This window comes from Acanthopagrus latus, chromosome 8 (genome assembly GCF_904848185.1).
Source record: "Acanthopagrus latus isolate v.2019 chromosome 8, fAcaLat1.1, whole genome shotgun sequence".
NCBI classification, from domain to species: Eukaryota; Metazoa; Chordata; class Actinopteri; order Spariformes; family Sparidae; genus Acanthopagrus; species Acanthopagrus latus.
Window position 1 is genome coordinate 30806148 of NC_051046.1, and position 19927 is coordinate 30826074.

Sequence of the window (19927 nt, forward strand, 5' to 3'; positions counted from 1 at the left end):
TTATTTGTATGAACTGAATTTGGTGACAGCAGGGCACATAAGAATGAAGTAAGAATGAACACTTTTGCTTTGAGTAGTTTCACTGTGTAGAAAGTCCCGCCACACTCGCCTGACGGCCAGCTGAATATAAAGACCAATGTAATTTGTCCAGCTTGGAGGACTTGGTTTGATAAGCAGGCATTAGCAAGGAGCTCAGTTAGTTGCGCAAGCAAAGTGGCCACATTAGCCCATAATACTACTTCAAATAACTGGGGGAAGTCACAGCAGGCAACCAGACTGAGTGAACTGGCCTCCAAATAAACACACCTGGAAACCTCCCTGGTTTCTGGGACCAACAGATGCCTGTTAGAAGACAAGGGATCTGCGGCTCTGACAAGAAGACATGGCAGGCTGGGACAGAAGAGGCATTAAGCAACAGAGAAGAAAGAGAGTTGGACATAAGCAGTGGGTAAAAACACCATTTAGAGCCAGAATATTTTCACATCTTACTCTGTGAACTGAGGTTTTATTTCAACCAAACCAGATGTAGTGGCAGTCTAACCACAAAACTGCCACTTAAGGGAATTTGAATTAATTACCAGCGCGTCGTTGTTCAAAATTTGAGGTCTGCCATGACATATGCATTTTATTTTATGCGGAGAAAAAATATCTATTAAAAAAACGGCTGTGCTGAATGAATAAACTGAAACCAATGTTTAAATATGTACGAAAACCGAAAAGACTAATGTTATGATATAACAGAAAACATCTCGGACGAACACACACACAAATGAATGGTTGAAAAACTGCGTGGCCTCCCTGATTCCAGTTCTCCTCTACCTGTTCACTGGTGACTCCCATGTATAGACTTCGTTATCACCATGATTCCCTGTCTATGCCCCCTGCTGCACAGGTGGACGAGCAACACTGCTATTTGCATGACTCATCAAACACATACATAACATATTCACGCATCAAAATTGTCTACAACCCCAGAGGTGATTGCGGAAAGACATACCAACACTATGCTGGTGCCTTTGATTTAGTTTATGTCCATTTTGACTTAAAAGGTCCCATATTATACTGTGTTTCATCAATTTCACACAGCTGTCATAGGTCCAACAACACTGTATTTGATATGCATTGCCCAAAACCCATCTGTGGCCATGAATTTCAACTGTCTAAATGTTGCTCAAGTGAGCTCTACTGAGAGCAGGCTGTTTCTGTGCCTGCACCTTTAAATGCTAATGAGCTCCATCTGTCAATGCCTGCCTTGCCTGGTACAGGCCCCTCTCAGGGAGAGGATGCAACTTACCCTAGCGGTAGCATGTGCTAATGTTTATGGCTGATGTAACGCTAAACTCACCGAGATGCTGTTGTTCAACCATACTAGTTTGACCCAGAGTCGGACCCAGAAGGAATGCAGACTCTGCGGCTGCAGCAGGACATTTCAGGATTGTTAGTGTGTCTGAATATGTTACTTAGTTTGTTCATATGTGTTGTTACAGTTACTACCATGTAGCTAATGGCTAACAGCTAGCAAAAGCTGTGTTTGTCTCCAACTCAGTCTCCAAAATCTTGGACACTGTTAGCATCGTCTGTCTCCAGTCTGCACATTTCCATTCTTTTTACTGTGACAACTATTGTTATATTATTAACATTAACCTCACTTCAAACGCCATTGCATAGTGGATGAAGCGGAGTTAACTAGTTAGCCAATTTCCAGCTGACTTCACCAGACTCGTAGGCAACTATAAATACCATTAAACCACGGTGACACTTACCTGAGGCTCAGGTGCAGTTTCTGGGTCCGGTGTGGTTGGGACTGATCCTTTTACGAGGGTCAGTGTCGAGGCAAAGCCAGCTTTTTACTGACCCTCATTACTGAAGCAGTCCGATGTGAAGTGATTAGCACACACACACAAGCTAACACGAACCACAGCAGGCACATTGTCTTAAAATATGAAACGCAACCACTGTCTCTTCTGTTGTTCTGTAGCTGGGACAGAATTTAGACACTGATGTAGATTTTTACAACAGATATTTTGGGTTTCTAGCTCTGAGTGACGACATTGTGAAACACTGCTGTCTCACCGCTGGACACACAGAATTTCACCTCAGGGATGAACGCCCCCCTCTCAGATATCTCCTATCACCGCTCAGAGGAGGACGGCCTATGATAATGACTCCTCTCATTACGTAATGACAGGAGCTGAATCTGAACAGCCTGTAGGAGCCCCGTTTTACCAGTGGGTGGGAGTTGGTAGGCTCAGGGAAGACCAGTTTATATGTACATGTAGAGACCAGAGAAAACATGTTTTTAATAACATGGGACCTCTGAGTGTGTTATACAATGAGTTAAATAAAGAAATTAAACTCATCTTTGTTCTGTTAGAGAAACTTGAATTCAGAAGGTGTGCGAGTGGAAAGGATGTTAATATTAGAGTTTGTGTTGTGTACTTATTAGACTAACTACTGAACTAACTGCTTTTATATCTCCTGGCTGAAACCACGGGGCTATCAGACTATTATTTCTCGAGGTACAAAGTAGTGTAAGGAAATAGGACAGGCTGGGGCTAGCTGGTTAGCATGCTAACTGTTGTTTCTTCTCACTCCAATCATACTGTGAGTTAATTAAAAAAAAGAAATTCTGGCCTTATCTTACAAATTTCTCTGTACGAAAAGCTATAATTAAAATTCAGTAGATTTAGGGGAGTTACATGGAGCAACGGGAGCACCAGGATAGAAACCTTAGATTGTGGTAGAACCTTGGAGAAAACCGTTGATAGGAATTACCTTGGTTCTCAACAGGCTGGCTGTCAGCAGGTGTAGCAGTATCAGCCAGGGCAATGCCAGCGTAGCGGCTGAGAGTGGACATGGCAGAGTGGTTGATGAAGGGATGCAGGCAATCTTTGTCTCTGGAAAGAATTCGAACTGTTTCTAGACAGGCCAGTTGACAGGAAGGCTGCAGCTCTCTGTTCAGGAACCTGAGCACCAACTCTCCCAGACGCTGCAAATGTGACAGGTTGGAATGGTCATAAATATTCTAATCTTATAAGTGATATGAAATAAATTGGAAATGTAACAACTGATAACATAATGCTTAAAATAATATTTAAAAAGTATTTTACTTTAAAAACAATATACTGTATCTGTATTCCTATGACAAACACCTCAGATTTCTTCACATACTGAAGCTTGTGAATAGGGATTCAACCTAAGCCTATCATTGGTATGTTCAGATCTAAATTTCACACCTTGGATGTGTTTAACCAAACCAAAACTCAATTGTATATATTTTTTTTAGATTTAAATAGAGCATTTTTATGCAATTTGAAAACAGATTTTGAATATTGGGTGCTTCTTTATTCTAACCCTAAAAATACTGAAATTCAACATTGAAATTTCAGTGCTTTAAATGCAGTGCTCTATAAATCTGTCCATATTCACTTACATATTGATTTCACCCAAGGGTAATAATTTGTGGCATTCAACTCAGAATAAAACTATAATAATATGAATTACTGTAGCTTCAGTTATTCTTATTCTTAGTATTATTATCAAGATTATTCCTTCTATTAGATAATTTCACGCAAATTGACCAGGTTGCAGCATTAATTGCTCTATAGATTTTAAAGGCTTCTTTCAATGGTAAACTGACTGCACAATATTGCAACTTTGCTGTGAGAAAAGGAATACCAGTAAACTAAGAGTATTTTATTACTATCCAGAAGAGAAAGTGATGTAATTCAGTTATAAACAGATATACTATGTTGACTGCAGTGCACTCAGAGTGGTACAGTTCATTGCAACAGTATAAAGAAGAAGAGGAAATGGTGAGGTTTACAAGGAGCTGTCCCTTGTCTAACCCTGCCAGTCAAAGGACAACAAAACACTTTTTTGTAAATCACTTCCGTCTCTAGCAGATGTAGTGCCCCAATGCAGACTAAAAGTGGCACTGATATATGCATCAGCTAAGCAGTCTTGCATAACACCTTCCTGCAGTCTGTCTGTAGATGTATGCTCAGTATGTGCACATCTTAACCCTGAACTTACTTACCTTTCTCTCTGGCCTCATGACCCAACCACGATTTTATCCAATACAGTCAAGGTAAACTAAACAGAATAAACAAGGGTTCATTTGAATAGATGTTGCTTTGCTGGTATCTCCAGTGCACTGAGTGAAATGCCTCCTTAAAGCTTAGGAAAGCAGCTGTGCACGGCTCTTTCTCAGAGTTGGGAAATGTATTCTAGCAGGCATTTGCCACATAGTCCTCATCTTTTAAGATGTTTCTCTACCCCTAGGAGTTCAACTTGTTGATAGTCTGGATTTAAATAATAATAGTAAAAACACTGTTGCCATCCAGAATGGATGAATCACATGCTACAATGGCAGGATTACCCCAATCATATGTGAGGATAGCATGAGTAAAAGCTGCTATACTGGATAATGCCCCTGGCTGTGTACTAATAATATTAAACACTAAAGACAATATGCCAGCCAGCCTTGACCCTCACCAGTTTCATTTACAGAGTGGTCCAAGTCTTTTTTTCTGTGGCAACGAAAGTCCTTGCCAAGAAGGGAAAATACCCCAGGAACGCAACTAAAGATATGTTTGAAATTCTTTGGGAATACCTCTCTGTCTTGCTCTTCTTCCTTGCTGAATGTGAAGCACTGGTTCATCTGAAGGAAAGAAAAATGGACAGCACAAAGAAAGGTGTGAGTGAAGCAGTGCATCACAGAATAACGAAAAAAAGGAAGTGGGAGAGGAGGAAAGGTAGGAGAAAAGAGAAACATCTGTAAATCTTGAAGGCGTGACAACAAAAAAAGAGGACTCATCAAGAGGTTGTCAGAGTGAAGGGATGGTGGTACTCAGTGTTTGATTTTGACACTGACATTCAGTGCCATTCCCATTCCCACATCCCATTTTCTACTCATCAGTCAAAGTATTCTCTTTTCAAACTATGTCCATCATGTATCATAGACAGTGCTAAAAACCTGACAATTTACCAATGGATTTCATCTGGACTGGTTGGGTGTGTGAAATGCAGGATTATCAAAGATGTTTAATTTGTGACCAGACCCTGTAATCTCACCTCCTGTTACTCTGTAGCAGTTTTATTACAGAGAGATGTATGATTTCTATGACCAGACCATCAACATGGATTTGAATTTTTAATTCCATAAACAGTGTCCTCTATTTGATTCTTTGCATCCCAACAAATATTATCTTAAAAATCAAGCAAAACTGACCAAACAAATAACCAATATGTGGAAGTGCTTTCTAGCTGTCAGGATTATTTGTACATGGTCCAGAATATTTCATCCTGTTGTGGGGATCTGGACATGCTGGGGGAATGAAGTCATTCTGGTGTTTAGTAGGGGTGTCACGATTCTCCAAATCCTCAATTCGATGTGATTTTCGATTTTAGGGTCACGATTCGATTCGATTCGATTCTCGATTTTTTTCTTTTTCTTACAGAACAGAGGCCTATGCCATTTTCAGACTATTCTAGTCTACGATCATTGGTTTTATTCATCAAATTTTGTATAGTAAATCTTATTTCAAAAGATGGGCTACATATAAGTGATACAATTTCCATAATATATCACATTAGGCACTAACGGTCAAATTTAAATAATTTATTTACAATATAAGGGTAACAATCTTGTTCTCAGTCAAGTGGAAAACAACAAAGACAAACAGAACAATAATAATAACAAAAATGGGAGGTCACAGAGGATGCCTGGCAACAGATGTGCTACAAAACTAACTAACTAACTAAATAAATAAATAAATAAAAACTATAACAGTCATGTCCAGAGTCATGGAACAATGAGAGCCTTAACAAACTATATCCTAACAGTTGAACATAAAAAAATAAGTAGTTTGGACTTTTTTGTCCCCTGAGAATGACAACTGTCATTTTTACATTGTTCTTTCAAGTTTTTTTCTTTATCAAAGATATGTTGTTATCTTTATCTTAAATGTTTAAATCCAGTGTTTTCCACCACTGAATAAGGCTGCAGGTCTGCTGCTATAAATAGCCCTATACCGTTAGTTATAGCTTTTGCTCGAGCTGAGGTCTGTGGAAGTTTTATTGCAAACGAGGATGGAATAGTTGGCTGGACCAGTGATGGTGTTTCCCCAGTTGTCAAATCTACATCCTTGTGATGCCGGTGAATGTGTCCTGCCATGTTTGTAGTGTTTCCCGTGGCCGGGTATGGTACACGCACATAGCATATCTTACACAGGGTGGTCTTCTTGTCGACAACACGAACGTTGTCGACATAACTCACCGGGAACACAAAATACTTTCATACTGGTGATTTAAGAGAAGCAGGAGCTGCTTCAAGCTCCGGTGCCGTTGCTCCTTTATCTGCACTTGCCATGGTGTCATGATCTGCAGGTTAGCTAACTAGCGGCGTCGGCTACAATGTGCGTAATTTGCGTAGCGTGCGTGCGTAGCTTTGCACACCTCCCTGGGGGGTGATCGTCGATCCTCTCTTTGACTTCGATGCTCGAGACCATGACGTAATTTCGATCGATTTCAATAAAAAATCGAAATCGTGACACCCCTAGTGTTTAGGTAATGTTTTCAACATCTACAATGAAAATTCCATCTAGTTGTTTAGTCATGTTGCTGGTGATGACATCATAGCATTCCTGCAGTGCATTCTTTTGAGTTTGCATCGGGGGTAATGTACCCAGCAATAATAAAAACACTGATGAATTCCCTGGGCAGATAAATATGGAAGAGTGTTAGGGCCAGGGATGAGTAAAAACAATATGAGGAGGAAGTTTTGTGTTATGTGGCTGTAGATAGACACAAATACTAATTACCCGAGCACCAAGCTCTTGAGCAAAGCCTCACTGTTGCTTTATCTACAGTTTAATATCGCTGTTAGACCTGCAAACAAACACATTTGTCATAAGTATTCAGTTACTTTCAAGTTACTAAAGAATAAGCCACACCAGCCAGAACCCATAATTCTATATAAACATTAAATTCTCTCTGCATTTTACGTGTGCCTTGATTAAAGAAGTTTATTAAGGTTTGATGATTCTTGAGACATTTATACTGTTACGCTCTTGTAAAGAAAATGTAAATGCTGAATAGACCGAGAAAGACTGTGCATGCTGAGAAAGGTATATAATAGAAACCATGGGGATTATAGACCTTAGCCTCCTGTAATACTAAGCTCCTCATTTCTGAGAGCTCTGTAGTACAGCAGGGATTGACTGGGCTCTGGGAGACTCTATTTGTGTATCAGATAATCTAATCCAATTGCCTGCAAGATCAGCTCCAACACAGCACAAGTCTCTGCGGCTGAGAGAACCATACAGCAGCACTCACCTGGCTCGAATATAGCAGGTCGTTAAGGTCAAATGGCAGATTAAACATAGGAAGCACACTCACTTTGAGATTGACGATTCTGTTTTCATGAATGCAGTTGCTCAGCATGGCATAGATAGCAGTAAAGGGCCCTGTCTACTGAATCCCAGCATAGTAAAAGCACTTGCCATGGACAGGTTTGTCAATACATTATTATACATGATACATTATCATATATTACAGACTGGCGTGTTAGATGTTCAAACAATCGTGACCAGTCACATTCATTACTATCATCCCCTTTTAACTTAGAACTCCCCCTGTCATGGCACCATGACAGTTGAGACTCTTCCTCAGAGGAGACTTATTGTGCAGAATTTCACATATTAGTACAGCGCCTTGGATACACTGCCAAGATCACATAATGACTCACTTTAGATTTATCTCAGGACAAGAAGATCCACTGGTCATCATGTTTTCTGTGCCAAGTTTATTTGTCTTCAAATTGATCCATACAATAACCATCAGCACTTACATAGTAACAGGGAGCAATATATATTTGTCTCATTTCCTTTAATTGTTTCAGGATGATCTTCTTACTATAATGTCTCCAGGTCAAGAAGAGAGGTGTAAATGAAAGGGTTGACATGCCCATCTATACAGTTTTCAGTTGCTTGTTTGCTCTCAAGCATAAGCTAACGAGTAGCAGCAAGGGGTGCAGCATGCCTCACAAACTGTTTCTAAGTGCCTACATGTTGCCTTCCAGGTTTGCCCTACCTTGTTCATAGAGGTGTTTGACCTGCAGCCATGCCACAGAAATTAAAAAGTATCATTCCCTTCTCTCTATGTTTTTAAATTAAAGCAACATTATGTAACTATTTTGCCTTGAAATAAAAGTTAGAAAATCATTCTAATGTGACAGTAGCCTCATTCACACTGCCCTCTGAGTGGGGGCATCCTGCGCCAATTCTCTGCATCCTCCTCTGTGTGAAAATCTCAGAGGGGGCGTGTTATTCCATTAACTCTCTGAAGAGCAGCAGATCCACTGACAGCAAAACAGGCCCACAGCATAATACCACCAGCACCATGCTGGACAGTAGGTATGGTGTTTTTGGGGTTAAAGGCCTCACCGTCTCTCCTCTAAATATATTGCTGCTCATTGTGGCCAAACAACTCAGTTTTTGTTTCATCTAACCACAGAATTTTCTTCCAGACCAGTAACTGCTTTGAAATGGCTCCATGTGACTTTCCTGATTTGCTCAAATCATTAATGAGTAATGAGCTCTTTCAGATCAATGCTGAGCTCCTTAGACTTTCCCATTGTAGTGTTTGTAACTGAGTCTAATGGTTGACTCAAATAAGCCCTTTCAGATGAAGCTCTGGAAATGTTTTGTGGACTATAAAACTTCACTCATCTGTCCATCTACATGAGGGTGAGTAAATAATGGCTCGGTTTTAATTTTTGGGTGACCTCATCATTTAAATCTTGCACCTACCCTGTGTTTTTTTTTTTTTTTGCACTTATTCAAAAAGTCTTATATTCCTGCTGCTAAATTCCCAAAGATTTAAATGCAGCAATACACTAAAAGCAAAGGTCCCTGTAAACCTGAACGACTAGCTTCAGTGGGGGTTCCAACACCACTGGAGTAAAGTAGTCATTACGACTCCTTCTGAGAAAATATCAATTCTTAATTAAATTGACATATAGAATAGAATAGAATAGAATAGAATAGAATTACTTTAATGATCCCAGAAATTAATGAAATTATATGACATATGACATATTATATGACAGTCCTTCCGTGAAAATTCCTGCAACTTTCAGCCAAGCTCTGACATTGTTGCTGGTTGTTTGTAGAGCTCCATCATAATGATACTGTGTAGTGAAGAGATTTACCTACCTACTAAAATTATCAATATCTGGTGCAGGTGGACTATTGGTGAAATTAGTCCTTTTTTTGACAGAATATTGTAAGCTTCTGATTGGCCAAATTAAAAATGATTGACAGCCTCGAACTGTTTGCTAACATTTTTGCCATTTTGATGATATAAGGTGATAATATGCCAATGTTGTATTAGAACATATTGAACATCCTTGCTCCGCTGCTGCCAAGCGGCCTAAAAATGCAGTTTAAAATCCTCAATAGGCTACTGTACAAATAATCCAGGGAAAACCTATGGGCATGCTGTGTGTCCCATATGACTGTCACAGTATTTACTAATTCTTATGTCAAACACTGCATTTTATCAAAGGTAATGCAATGACGACATGTGCATCATCATCATCCTGAAAAGGCGTCTGCAACTGACCTAAAGCTGGGACAGTCTACACCAGCAAAACAGGCAATATTACCAGAACATAAATGTGTTTAAAAACCTTCAGATTTCTTTACAGAGACTACACCTCATGCTGCTGAGCTAATGTTTACCTCCTTGTTGAAGCTCTGAAGAGCCGCCAGAACAGTGTCCTGCTCTCCCGTCTCCATTTTATCTATGATGGCATCTACATCCATTTTCATCGTCATTGAGCTAGCTGCAGATTCCTCCTGAATTCACCGTCAGAGCAGCTTTCTGTTTGTTTGCCAGTCAAATTGTATATACACGCTATGGCTGTCACCACCCAGCAATGACGGCATGATGCCTGAATCCCCACCAGCTGGCGAGAGGCGATTAACGGAGAGGATTAGTGTAAATCAGGCGCTGGGTTCAGGTGCTCCAGGGAAGGACGGAAGAACCAAAGTTCCTGGTAAAAGTATTTGCATATTGTACAGAAGTGCAGTTACTCTTAAATTTCAAATGGTACTCTCTAATTTCCTATCTTTCGTTAAATAACAACAGCAAAATGACTACGATCACAACAATGGCAATAAAACAATAATAATGATGATGAGAAGAAGAAGAAGAAGAAGAAGAAGAAGAAGAAGAAGAAGAAGAAGAAGAATCATGAGACCGTGTGGTCCGTTGCTCTCCTTCATAAGGATGCAGCTCCCCCTGTTGGAGCATATCTGTTGTGCAGTTTTGGATAACCTATAACAGGCATCACCAAATGGCGGATCTCGGTCCGGGTCCGGCCGGAGTGATGGTTCTGTCCGGACTCATGACCAATCTCTGATAAATTCACTAGAATAGATCATTTTCATAGAGATTTTTTTTTTTTTCCCACGCTCGCGGCTATAGACAGTGGGCGCAGCTACTCCAGTTATTACGACCTCACTCAATTGAGCCAATCAAATCGTTTGTTTACCCTGCCTGGCCAGTGCACCAGAGAGAGCAAGTGAAAAGACAGAGATGGTGATGACAGCACTGAGGAAGGTTGATGTGGAAAACCGCTGTTTTCAAGATGAATGGACGGATAAATGTATGTTCATTCTTCCGGCAGGCAGTTCTAAACCAGTGTGCCTCATATGCTCTGAAAACGTTGCATTAATCAAAAGGAAACCCCTACGAAACGAAGCACAGATCTTTTGAGCAAAGTTATCCACTGAGGTCCGAGCTGAGGGCACACAAAATAACCGAACTGCAAGCCCAGTAACCGACTCAGCATGCATTCATTTACAGCCCAGAAAAAGGAATGCAAAGGAATGTTGGATTTTTGGGACAGTTGTGAAGGAGTGCTTTAACGCCGTTGCTGATACATTATTTAAGGGGAAACAAACGTGTGAAAAAATCAAACAAATCCCGATGTCAGCTTCTAAAATAACTAGAAAATCTGAAACATTTGCAGATGATGTATTGGCACAGCTTGATGCTATGGCAATCCGTTTTAACATGTAATAGCTATACTGGATATGTATTGCAGATATCTGTGATTCAATTCTTCCTAGTCAAAAAGAACATTTCAGATATCCACAACATCATTCTTCCTAGGTCAATTGACGTCAGTTTTGCCATTCATGTGTATTGGGCTTTCAATTTCACATATGCACAGTTACATTCTGGATATCTAGAATGAACATTCTGGATATCTGAAATAGAATTCTTACAAGGAAAAACTCACATTTCAGCTATCTTCAGTCCAATTGTTACTAGTCATAATTGTCATTTCATATCCAGAATGTAATTTTGAATAGCCAAATACATTGTGACAAGTAAAAATGTCATTACAGATATCCATATACATATTATGACTAGTAAAATGCATATATATATATATATATATATATATATATATCTATATATATATATATATATATATATATATATATATATATATATATATAGTGAATATCCATAATGATTTTTACTAGTCACAGTGTATTTTTGGATATTCAAAATTACATTCTGGATATCTGGAATAGTTTTTCATTTTGATATATGAAATGAAAATTATGACTAGTAACAACTGGACTGAAGATATCTGAAATGTGAGATTTGCTAGTAAGAATTCTATTACAGATATCCAGAATGTAATTGTGGATATCTGAAATTGAAAGCCCAATACACATGAATGGCAAAGGTGACTAGTGTCATGTCTCCTGTTTGTTTTGTTCTTGTTTCTGGTTTTTGGTTTCTTGTATTTGATTTTCATCCTTGTATCATGTCTTGTGTTATGTTTTGCTTTCTCCATGTCTTGTGTCTCGTTTTGCCTTCTCCATGTCTTGTGTCTCTTGTTTTGATCTTCCATGCCCTCATGTGTCCTTTAAGTTCTCCCCTCTGGCTCCCTCTGTCTGTTGTCTTGTTCCCTCCTGGTCTGTTCCTCTGTGCTCCTCCCCCTCATTATCACACCTGGTTTCCTTCCTCCTCTCTCCTCACCTGTGCCTCGTCATGTCGTTAGTGTGTGTGTGTATTTAGTCTCTGTGTTTCCTTCACTCCTCGCCCAGTCATTGGATTCTGTCTTGTGGATTTTGTCTTGTGCTTTCTGTATTCTGTCTTGTGTGTTTTGCTCCATGTTCCATGCTCCATGCTCCATGCTCCAGTCTTCAGTCCCGTTTTGGTATGTTTTGATTTTGAATTTCCCATGTTTAAGTTGAACTTTGAATCTTTGGTTTGTACTTTGTCTCGCTGTTTTCTTTTGCTACTTTGTCTGATTCTTGTTTGTTACTTGGTCTGATTTTTGTTTGCTACTTTGCCTTTGCTCTTTTTTGTCTGCCATTTGTTTTTGTATTCAGCTTTTTAATAAAGCTCGCCCTTTGTTTGTTCCCTTATCCCTGCCTCACGTGTCTACTGCGTTTGGGTCCACCTTTTCCTTTCCATAGTTTTCCCTTTATACCCCAACCTGACAACTAGGAAGAATGACGTTGTGGATATATGGAATGTTCTTTTTGACTAAGAAGAACTGAATTAAAGATATCAGCAATACATATCCAGTCTAGCTTTTAAATGTTAGAATGGTCACTTATACCTTTTAAGGATTTTTAGATATCTTAAATTTAGTTTTGACCAGTACAATCAAAGTTGTGAATATCTTGAAATAAAGTTTCTACTAGTAAGAATGTTATTGTGGATATCTTTAATTACCTGACTAGTGGAATACAATTTTGACTAGGAGAAATGCTATTATGGCTATCTAAAATGTAATTACAGATGAAATACTAGAAAAATTGTATTTCCTGCGAAAATACAGTGTGAATGCTGAAGGCTGAAACGCTCTTGGAAATCTGCTGAACGTCCTGGCGAAATGTTGAAAAAGTCGAAAAGCCGGAAAAGTTGCAAAGTTAAAGGCCGAAAGAGCTTAAAAAGTTGAACATATTGATAGTTGAACAGTTCCATAGCTGCACAGGAAGAGGAATGGTTGAAGCAGTTGAAATTACAGAAAGATGAATATTTTAAGAAGATGAAGAGACAGGAAGGTTGAAGAGGGCTGAAAGAGTTTAAAAAGTGTAACAATTTCATAGCTGAACATGAAGTTGAATGTTTGAAGGTGTTGAAAAGGCAGGAAGATGAATATCTGAAAAGTTTGAAAAGCTGTAGCTTAAGAGGGCTGAACGAGCTTAAGAATGTGAAAAAAGATTGAAAAGGCCAAAAAGTTGCAGAGTAAGAGGGAAGAACGAGCTTAAAAAGGTGAGAAAGGGTTGAAAAGGTGAGAGGATAAAGGAAGAAAGAGCTTAAAATGGTTGCACACATGCTGGAGCAGGAGCAGAGCCAAAGATGAAAATGTCCCCATAAGGATGAATGGGAAAACGCCTGACAAACTCCTGCGATCTTTGAAAAAACTGTAATGGTTATGGTCAAAATATTTATTTAATGAGTAACAGGAGACATTGTTAAACGAAGTGATGTTGTTTATATTTCTGGAAAGAATATTTTAAAAAGATCAAAAGGCAGAAAGTCCAATATCTGAAGAGGTTGAAAAGCTGTATCTTAAGAGGGTAGAACGAGCTTAAAAAGGTGAAAAAAGACTGGAAAGGCAGAAAGATTGTAGAGTAAGAGGGCAGAAGGAGCCTAAAAAGGTGGAAAAAAGGTTGAAGAGGTGAAAGGATAAAGGCATAAAGAGCTTAAAATGTTTGCACACATGCTGGAGCAGGAGCAGAGCCAAAGATGAAAATGTCGCCATAAGGATGAATGGGAAAACGCCTGACAAACTCCTGCGACTTTTGAAAAAAATGTAATGGTTATGGCCAAAATATTTATATATTATAAAGTTGGAATGGTGTCTCTAGCTCAAAGTAAGAAGGACAGGAAGAGGTGCAAAGTCGATGACTTTGGAAGAGGATTTGAAGATTTTCCCATTTACTTCAGTGTTAAATTTTGTTTAGAAAAAGCCGAATTTCTAAAGAAGTTGAAAAGTTAAAAAGCAAAAAAGTACAAGGTTGGAATAGCTTAAAAAGTTGAACATTTTAATAGCTGAATGGCTTCTTTAGCTTAAAGTATGCAGAAGTTATAGCAGGATGAAATTTGAAAAATTCCCCATAAGGATGAATGGGAAAACGCCTCCCAAACGCCTCCGATTTGAAAGAAAACTGTAATGGTTGTAGCTGAAATATCTATATGGTGAGTGAGAGGAGGAGTTGCTGAACGCGGTCATGTTGTTTTTATTTCTGGAAAGTGAGAAATGAAGGCACAGAAGCGAGAGAGAGAAAAGGTACCGTCTGCTCTTCAGCAGAAATTTTGGCTCAAAATTAACATTGCGGCTTATGGAGGAACTGTTGGACTTCTTGTCGCTCTCGGGCTTCTAGATCCAAAACCGTAAGTCCCACATCTGAAATAAGACGAGATGAAAGCCCACAAGATTTCCTACATTTCTATGCATATATTGTCTATGTCAAGTAAAAGATGTGGGAACCAAATCGAGCTGAAGAGAATTTTTCTCCCTTTTTTCCCAGCTGTTCTACACTCTGGGCTGCGGCAGTTGGTGCGCGCTCACTCTAGCTGACGCAATACACACCCATTATAAAATGAGAAGAGGAGCTAAAAATCCTTCAAACTCAAACTGCGATGATTTCAAAACCATACAAGATTTTAAAAAACTGAATACAGTGCAAATAGTTCAAGGCGTTGTGAGTATTTTAAAGTTTGAATGGTGTCTCTAGCTCAAGGTATGAGGAAGAAGAAGAGGTTGAAAGTCGAGGAGTTTTGAAGAGGATTTGAAGCTTTTCCCATTTGTGGCAATGTTAAATTTTTTTTAAACAAAGCTTAATATTTGAAAAAGTTGAAAGGTTGAAAAGTTGAAAAGCACAAGGTTGAAAGAGCTTAAAAAGCTGAACATTTTCATGTCTGAATGGTTTCTATAGCTGAAGGTATGCTGAAGTTATAGCAGAATGAAATTTGAAAAAATCCCCATAAGGATGAATGGGAAAAATTTAGCAGAAAAAGCTGAATATTAGCAAAAGTATAAAAGGTAGAAAAAAGAAAAATAGACGCCATCACGTCCTAAAAAAGCTGAACATTTTGATGGTTGAATGGTTTCTGTAGCACAAAGTTTGTAGAAGGAGAAGCGAGCCAAAAAACGTACGGAAGAATAATAATAAATTCCAGAAGAACAATAGTGTGAATGCTGACTCAGCATTCACACTAATTAAAACAGCTTGCCATATAATGCAGCTATTCAGATTGCACCATGCATATCCTTGGCCACTGATGGATCTACAGATGTTATGATAATGCACAGCTTTTGGTGATACGATAAGAAAGAGCTCTGTGAGGACCTGTTGGGTATAACACCACTTGAGACACATACAAGAGGAGAGCACTTATATGCAGCAATAAAGGAGATGTTGAGAAACAGAGGTATAGATCTGAAACAGGTGGTCTCAGTCACCACAGAGGGTGGGAAGAGAGAGGGGGACTGTGCCACAGATGAAAGAGAACAACCCTGATCTCATTGCTTACCACTGTCTCATCCATCAGACTGTTCTGTGTGCTGCTCTTTCAGAAGATTTTGCTGAAGTAATGAACACAATGATGAAACTCATCAACTTCCTTAGGACCTCCTCATCTCTTCAGCATTGCTTCTTGAGAGAATTCCTGGAGGATGTGGAGGCAAATGCCAGTGACCTACTACTGCACAACAGTGTGAGGTGGCTGAGTAAAGGCAATGCACTGGGACGTTTCTGGTCTATTCGAAAAGAAATAGCAACTTTCTTAGAGCAGCTCAAGAGTAAGAGCAACACAGTATTCACTTTTCTGCAAGATGAGCACAAAATGGATATGGTTGCTTTTTTGGTTGACATTACATCACACCTTACTGAGCTTGATTTAAAGCTGCAGGGCTGGAACAATTCAGTTGCTGATTTGATGACCGCTGTTCGTTCTTTCCAGAGGAAGCTGGACATTTTCAAAGAAGATCTTGAAGGAGAGTGTACACACTTCCCACAACTGCAGGAACAGACTCAGGGTGAGAGAGACGTTTGTCCCGATGCCGATGACTTCATAAACAAGCTGATTGGGAACTTCAGTGAAAGGTTTGACAGATTCAGCCTTGGGCAGCAGCTCATCCTGCTAATCCAGAATTCTGTCCTCATCAGAGAAGTCAGAGGATTTTCTTTTAAAGAAGGTGACACAGACATTCAAGTGGGCACATGCGGGAGCTCTACAGCTTGAGCACATTGATCTGCAAGGGAAATGATGCATTAAGAGAGATTTTGAAGCAGCTAACCCTGCTTCTTTCTGACTGACTGTTTTACCTGGTCTAACCAAAGTCGCACTGCACTGCTTGACTATGTTTAGATTGACTTACAGCTGTGAGTCAGGTTTTCACACTATGAACAATATAAAAAACAAGTATCCTTCCAGGCTCACAGGTAAACGCCCACATGCAGTCATGGATGAAAGTATTGGCACCCCTGGAACTTTTCCAGAAAATGCACCATTTCTCCTAGAAAAGTGTTGCAATTACAAAATTGGAATACACATGTATTTCCTTTAAGAGCATTTGGACAACACAAAAAAGCAGAAGAAAAAAGCCAAATTTGTTATCATTTTACACAAAACTCCAAAAATCGACTGGACAAAATTATTGTTACCCTATTAAAACAGTGAGTAAATAATTTAATTTCAAGCATGTGATCTTTGTTTAAACTCACCTGTGGCAAGTAACAGGTGAACTGACTTTGTGTTGTGTGCCTGTGTGTGCCACACCAAGCATGGAGAAGAGAAAGAAGAGCCGAAAACTGTCTGAGGACTTAAGAAGCAAAACTGTAGAAAAATATCAACAATCTCATGGTTCAATCTCCAGAGATCTTAAAGTTCCTTTGTCAAGTGTGCACATTATAATCAAAAAGTTTATAACGCATGGAACTGTGCCAAATCTCCCCGGATGTGGACGGAGGAGAAAAATTGATGAAAGAATGCAACGCAGGATAGTTCGAATGGTGGATAAACAACCGCAGTCAACTTCCATTCAAGTTCAGGCTGTCCTGCAGACTCAGGATGCAACGGTGTCAGCTCGAACTATGCGTCGTCATCTGAATGAGATGAAACGCTATGGCAGGAGGCCGAGGAGAATCCCCACTTCTGACACAGAGGCATAAAAAAGCCAGACTGCAGTTTGCAAGAACATACTTGAGTAAGCTGAGGGTGCAAATGATTTTGTCCAACCCAACTTTTGAGTTTTGTGTAAAATGATGTCAAATTTGGCCAGTCTTCTCCTTTTTTGTGTTGCACTTAAAGGAAATAAACATGTGTATTCCAAAACATTTGTAATTGAAACACTTTTCTGTGAGAAATGGTGCATTTTCTGGAAAAGTTCTAGGGGTTCCAATACTTTTGTCCATGACTGTATCTGCATGAGAATGGCACTGACTCCATTCCAACCAGATTTAAATTACTGGCAGGGCAAACACATGCCCATTTCTCTCATTAAGAAAAGTTTAAAAAAAAAAAAAAAAAAAAGAAAAAAGAAAGAAAGAAAATATATTGAAAGAGAAAAGGCTGTAGGCTCTATTTGCACTTTTTTTTTTCTAAAAGAGCTACTTTTTATTTATTGTTTTCTGAATATGTTGACTTTTTTTACTTGAAATGTAGGCCTTAACTTATTGTAAGCTGTGACTTATTTAAGGGGGGAAAAAAGGTTATTTGAGGCTCTGTTTGTACTTTTTTATTTCTTTTATACTGAGGTTTCTGTTTTCTTTCACTTCAAATAAAGGTCTTAAATTGATTCGCCTTGGACTACTTTTACTATGGTAAAATAGCTAGTTGATTACTATACAAGTGTTGAAAACTGATAATAATTAAAGCTGCAAGCAGCGTTGAATGGGCCCTCGCAGTCCGCGCACCTTGGGGCATGCTGCTATCAGGGCTTCTACATGCAATGCCTTGCGATGAAGAAGCTGTTCCTTTATAATTTGGTGGCCTGCTCCCGCTGGTATTAAATAATGTATGCTGAAGCCAGAAAAAATGTGTGTACTGCTGCATGATTCCCCGAACAAAGACTGAGTTGATGGTCCGCTTCTGGAGCTGGCTGAAGAAAATGTCCACACGAGTTATAATGCAATGAAATAGTTTCAGGAAGAAGCTGAAAGTATCATCGTCCAGTAGCCTCACAAACCCTCCAGCTTCCCCCACAGTGGTGGGCTCAAACTCCCCTGATGGTTTCAAAACACTGGATGATGTCACCTTCGTGCTCAAACATAGTGTTCATAGTACAGATGTGGAAGTTCCATCTTACCGTGCTTGCTTTTGGGAGTCTGTGTGCCACCACTCTATCAAACACACTGGTTCTCTTGGGAGATCTTGAAAAACATCCAGAGAATCCAGCCAGGTCAGAGAAGAACTGATGAACTAATGGGATATGCTGCATGATGTCATGTCATGTCATTATCCGTAACCGCTTATCCCTTTCCATGGGGTCACGGGGTGTTGCTGCTGGAGCCAATCCCAGCCTTGTCTCAGGGCGAGGGCAGGGTACTCCCTGGACAAGTCGCCAGCTCATCGCAGGGCCCTCACTGATGAGCAATGGGGGGTTCAGTATCTTGCTCAAAGACACTTCGACATGCAGCTCAGCCTTGCCCTGAGCCGGGATTTGAACTTGACCTTTCGATCACTAGATGACCTGCTCTACCCGCTGAGCTACAGCCGCCCCTGTGCTGCATCATGAAAGCTGAAAAGTAAGAGGGCTGAAAGAGCTTAAAAAGGTGAACAGTTTTGAAATAAAATGTAATGGTTAACGCAAAATATTTTTATATTGAGTAACAGGAGACATTGCTGAACACTGTGATGTCTTTTTTTTATTTCTGTAGAGTGAAAAATCAGGGCACCAGAACGAAAAATTAACATTGCGACTTATGGGGAAGTTGTTGGCGTGCTTGGTGCTCTGGGGCTTCAACATCTAAAATTGCAATTCCTACATCTGAAACTACCATCAGCTGAAAGCCAACAAGATTTCCTACATTTCTATGTATATTGTCTATGTGAAGTAAAAGATGTGATCCAAATCAAGGTGAAGAGAATTTTTTCTCCAGTTCTTCCAGCTACACTGTAGCGATGATGTCATGCACTCTAGCTCACGCAATACACATTATTATACATTATAAAATGAGAAGACGAGCTGAATCCTCAAATCTAAAACTGTGATGATTTGAAAAGAGTGAAAGATTTTTAAATACTGAATACGTGCCAGATAGTTCAAGGTATTCTGACTCTGTTAAAGGTGGAATGGTGTCTGTAGCTCAACCTATAAGGTACAAGAAGAGGTTGAAAGCCAATGAGTTTTGAAGAGGATTTGAAGATTTTCCCATTTACTTTCCATTCACACTAATTAGACTGCGATCAGAGCACCACCTATTGGCCGATTTGCACCAAATTTTGTACAAACGCTCATCAGGCCATGAAATACAACTGGCAAAAGTGTTGTGGCAATCGCAATGTATTTGGGTAAAATACAAAAGACTGTTTTGAACACAACGTGCAGGAATTTGTTGTTTTATATTTTGGGCATCTTTTGGTCTATCAAAATTCTTTTGACAAGTTTTTTGCAGGAGGGTCCACAGATACTTCATGCAAAGTTTGGTGCAAATTGCTCAAATTGCCAATGCGAATGCGAATGTAAAGTTACTGCAAAAGTGGGCGTGGCCTACATCACACAATTCCACTGAATTGAAGGAACATGTAGATATAAGGTTTAACAATGTGCCATGTATTATGTGGGAGTAATGGGCCAAAAACTCTTTCGCATTGAAAATAGCGCCACCTGGTGGTCATTTTTGGCTTGTGAGTTACAAGGGCCATTCTATAC

General features: G+C 39.5%; 2 protein-coding genes across 3 annotated transcripts in view; one reads left to right on the plus strand and one right to left on the minus strand.

Annotated features, from left to right (window-relative positions):
• Nucleotides 1–10187, minus strand: part of ric8a (RIC8 guanine nucleotide exchange factor A) — a 39149-nt gene extending 28962 nt beyond the window's left edge. The window contains exons 1-4 of one of the 2 annotated variants that reach the window (XM_037106309.1): nucleotides 9747–10187; nucleotides 4616–4663; nucleotides 2776–2989; nucleotides 307–390 (exon numbers count right to left, since the gene is read on the minus strand). In XM_037106309.1, the coding sequence (XP_036962204.1) occupies nucleotides 307–390; nucleotides 2776–2989; nucleotides 4616–4663; nucleotides 9747–9842 (442 nt within the window). In that variant the 5' untranslated portion in view covers nucleotides 9843–10187. The remainder of the gene's footprint in view (nucleotides 1–306; nucleotides 391–2775; nucleotides 2990–4615; nucleotides 4664–9746) is intronic. The other variant, XM_037106311.1, reaches the window with a different exon arrangement.
• A 2012-nt stretch (nucleotides 10188–12199) lies between these two features.
• On the plus strand, nucleotides 12200–17833 carry LOC119024633 (general transcription factor II-I repeat domain-containing protein 2-like). The gene is made up of 2 exons (XM_037107586.1): nucleotides 12200–12250; nucleotides 15681–17833. Exons 1-2 carry the CDS (start codon nucleotides 12204–12206, stop codon nucleotides 16294–16296), a joined length of 663 nt encoding a protein of 220 aa, XP_036963481.1. The 5' UTR covers nucleotides 12200–12203; the 3' UTR covers nucleotides 16297–17833.
• Nucleotides 17834–19927: the final 2094 nt, after the last annotated feature.

Bases quoted from the DNA above. Each gene is read 5' to 3' on its own strand.
- LOC119024633 (XM_037107586.1), top strand. From the start codon at position 12,204: ATGTTCCATGCTCCATGCTCCATGCTCCAGTCTTCAGTCCCGTTTTG. The intron at 12,251-15,680 runs GTATGTTTTGAT...CAACTTCCTTAG, and splicing joins CAGTCTTCAGTCCCGTTTTG to GACCTCCTCATCTCTTCAGC.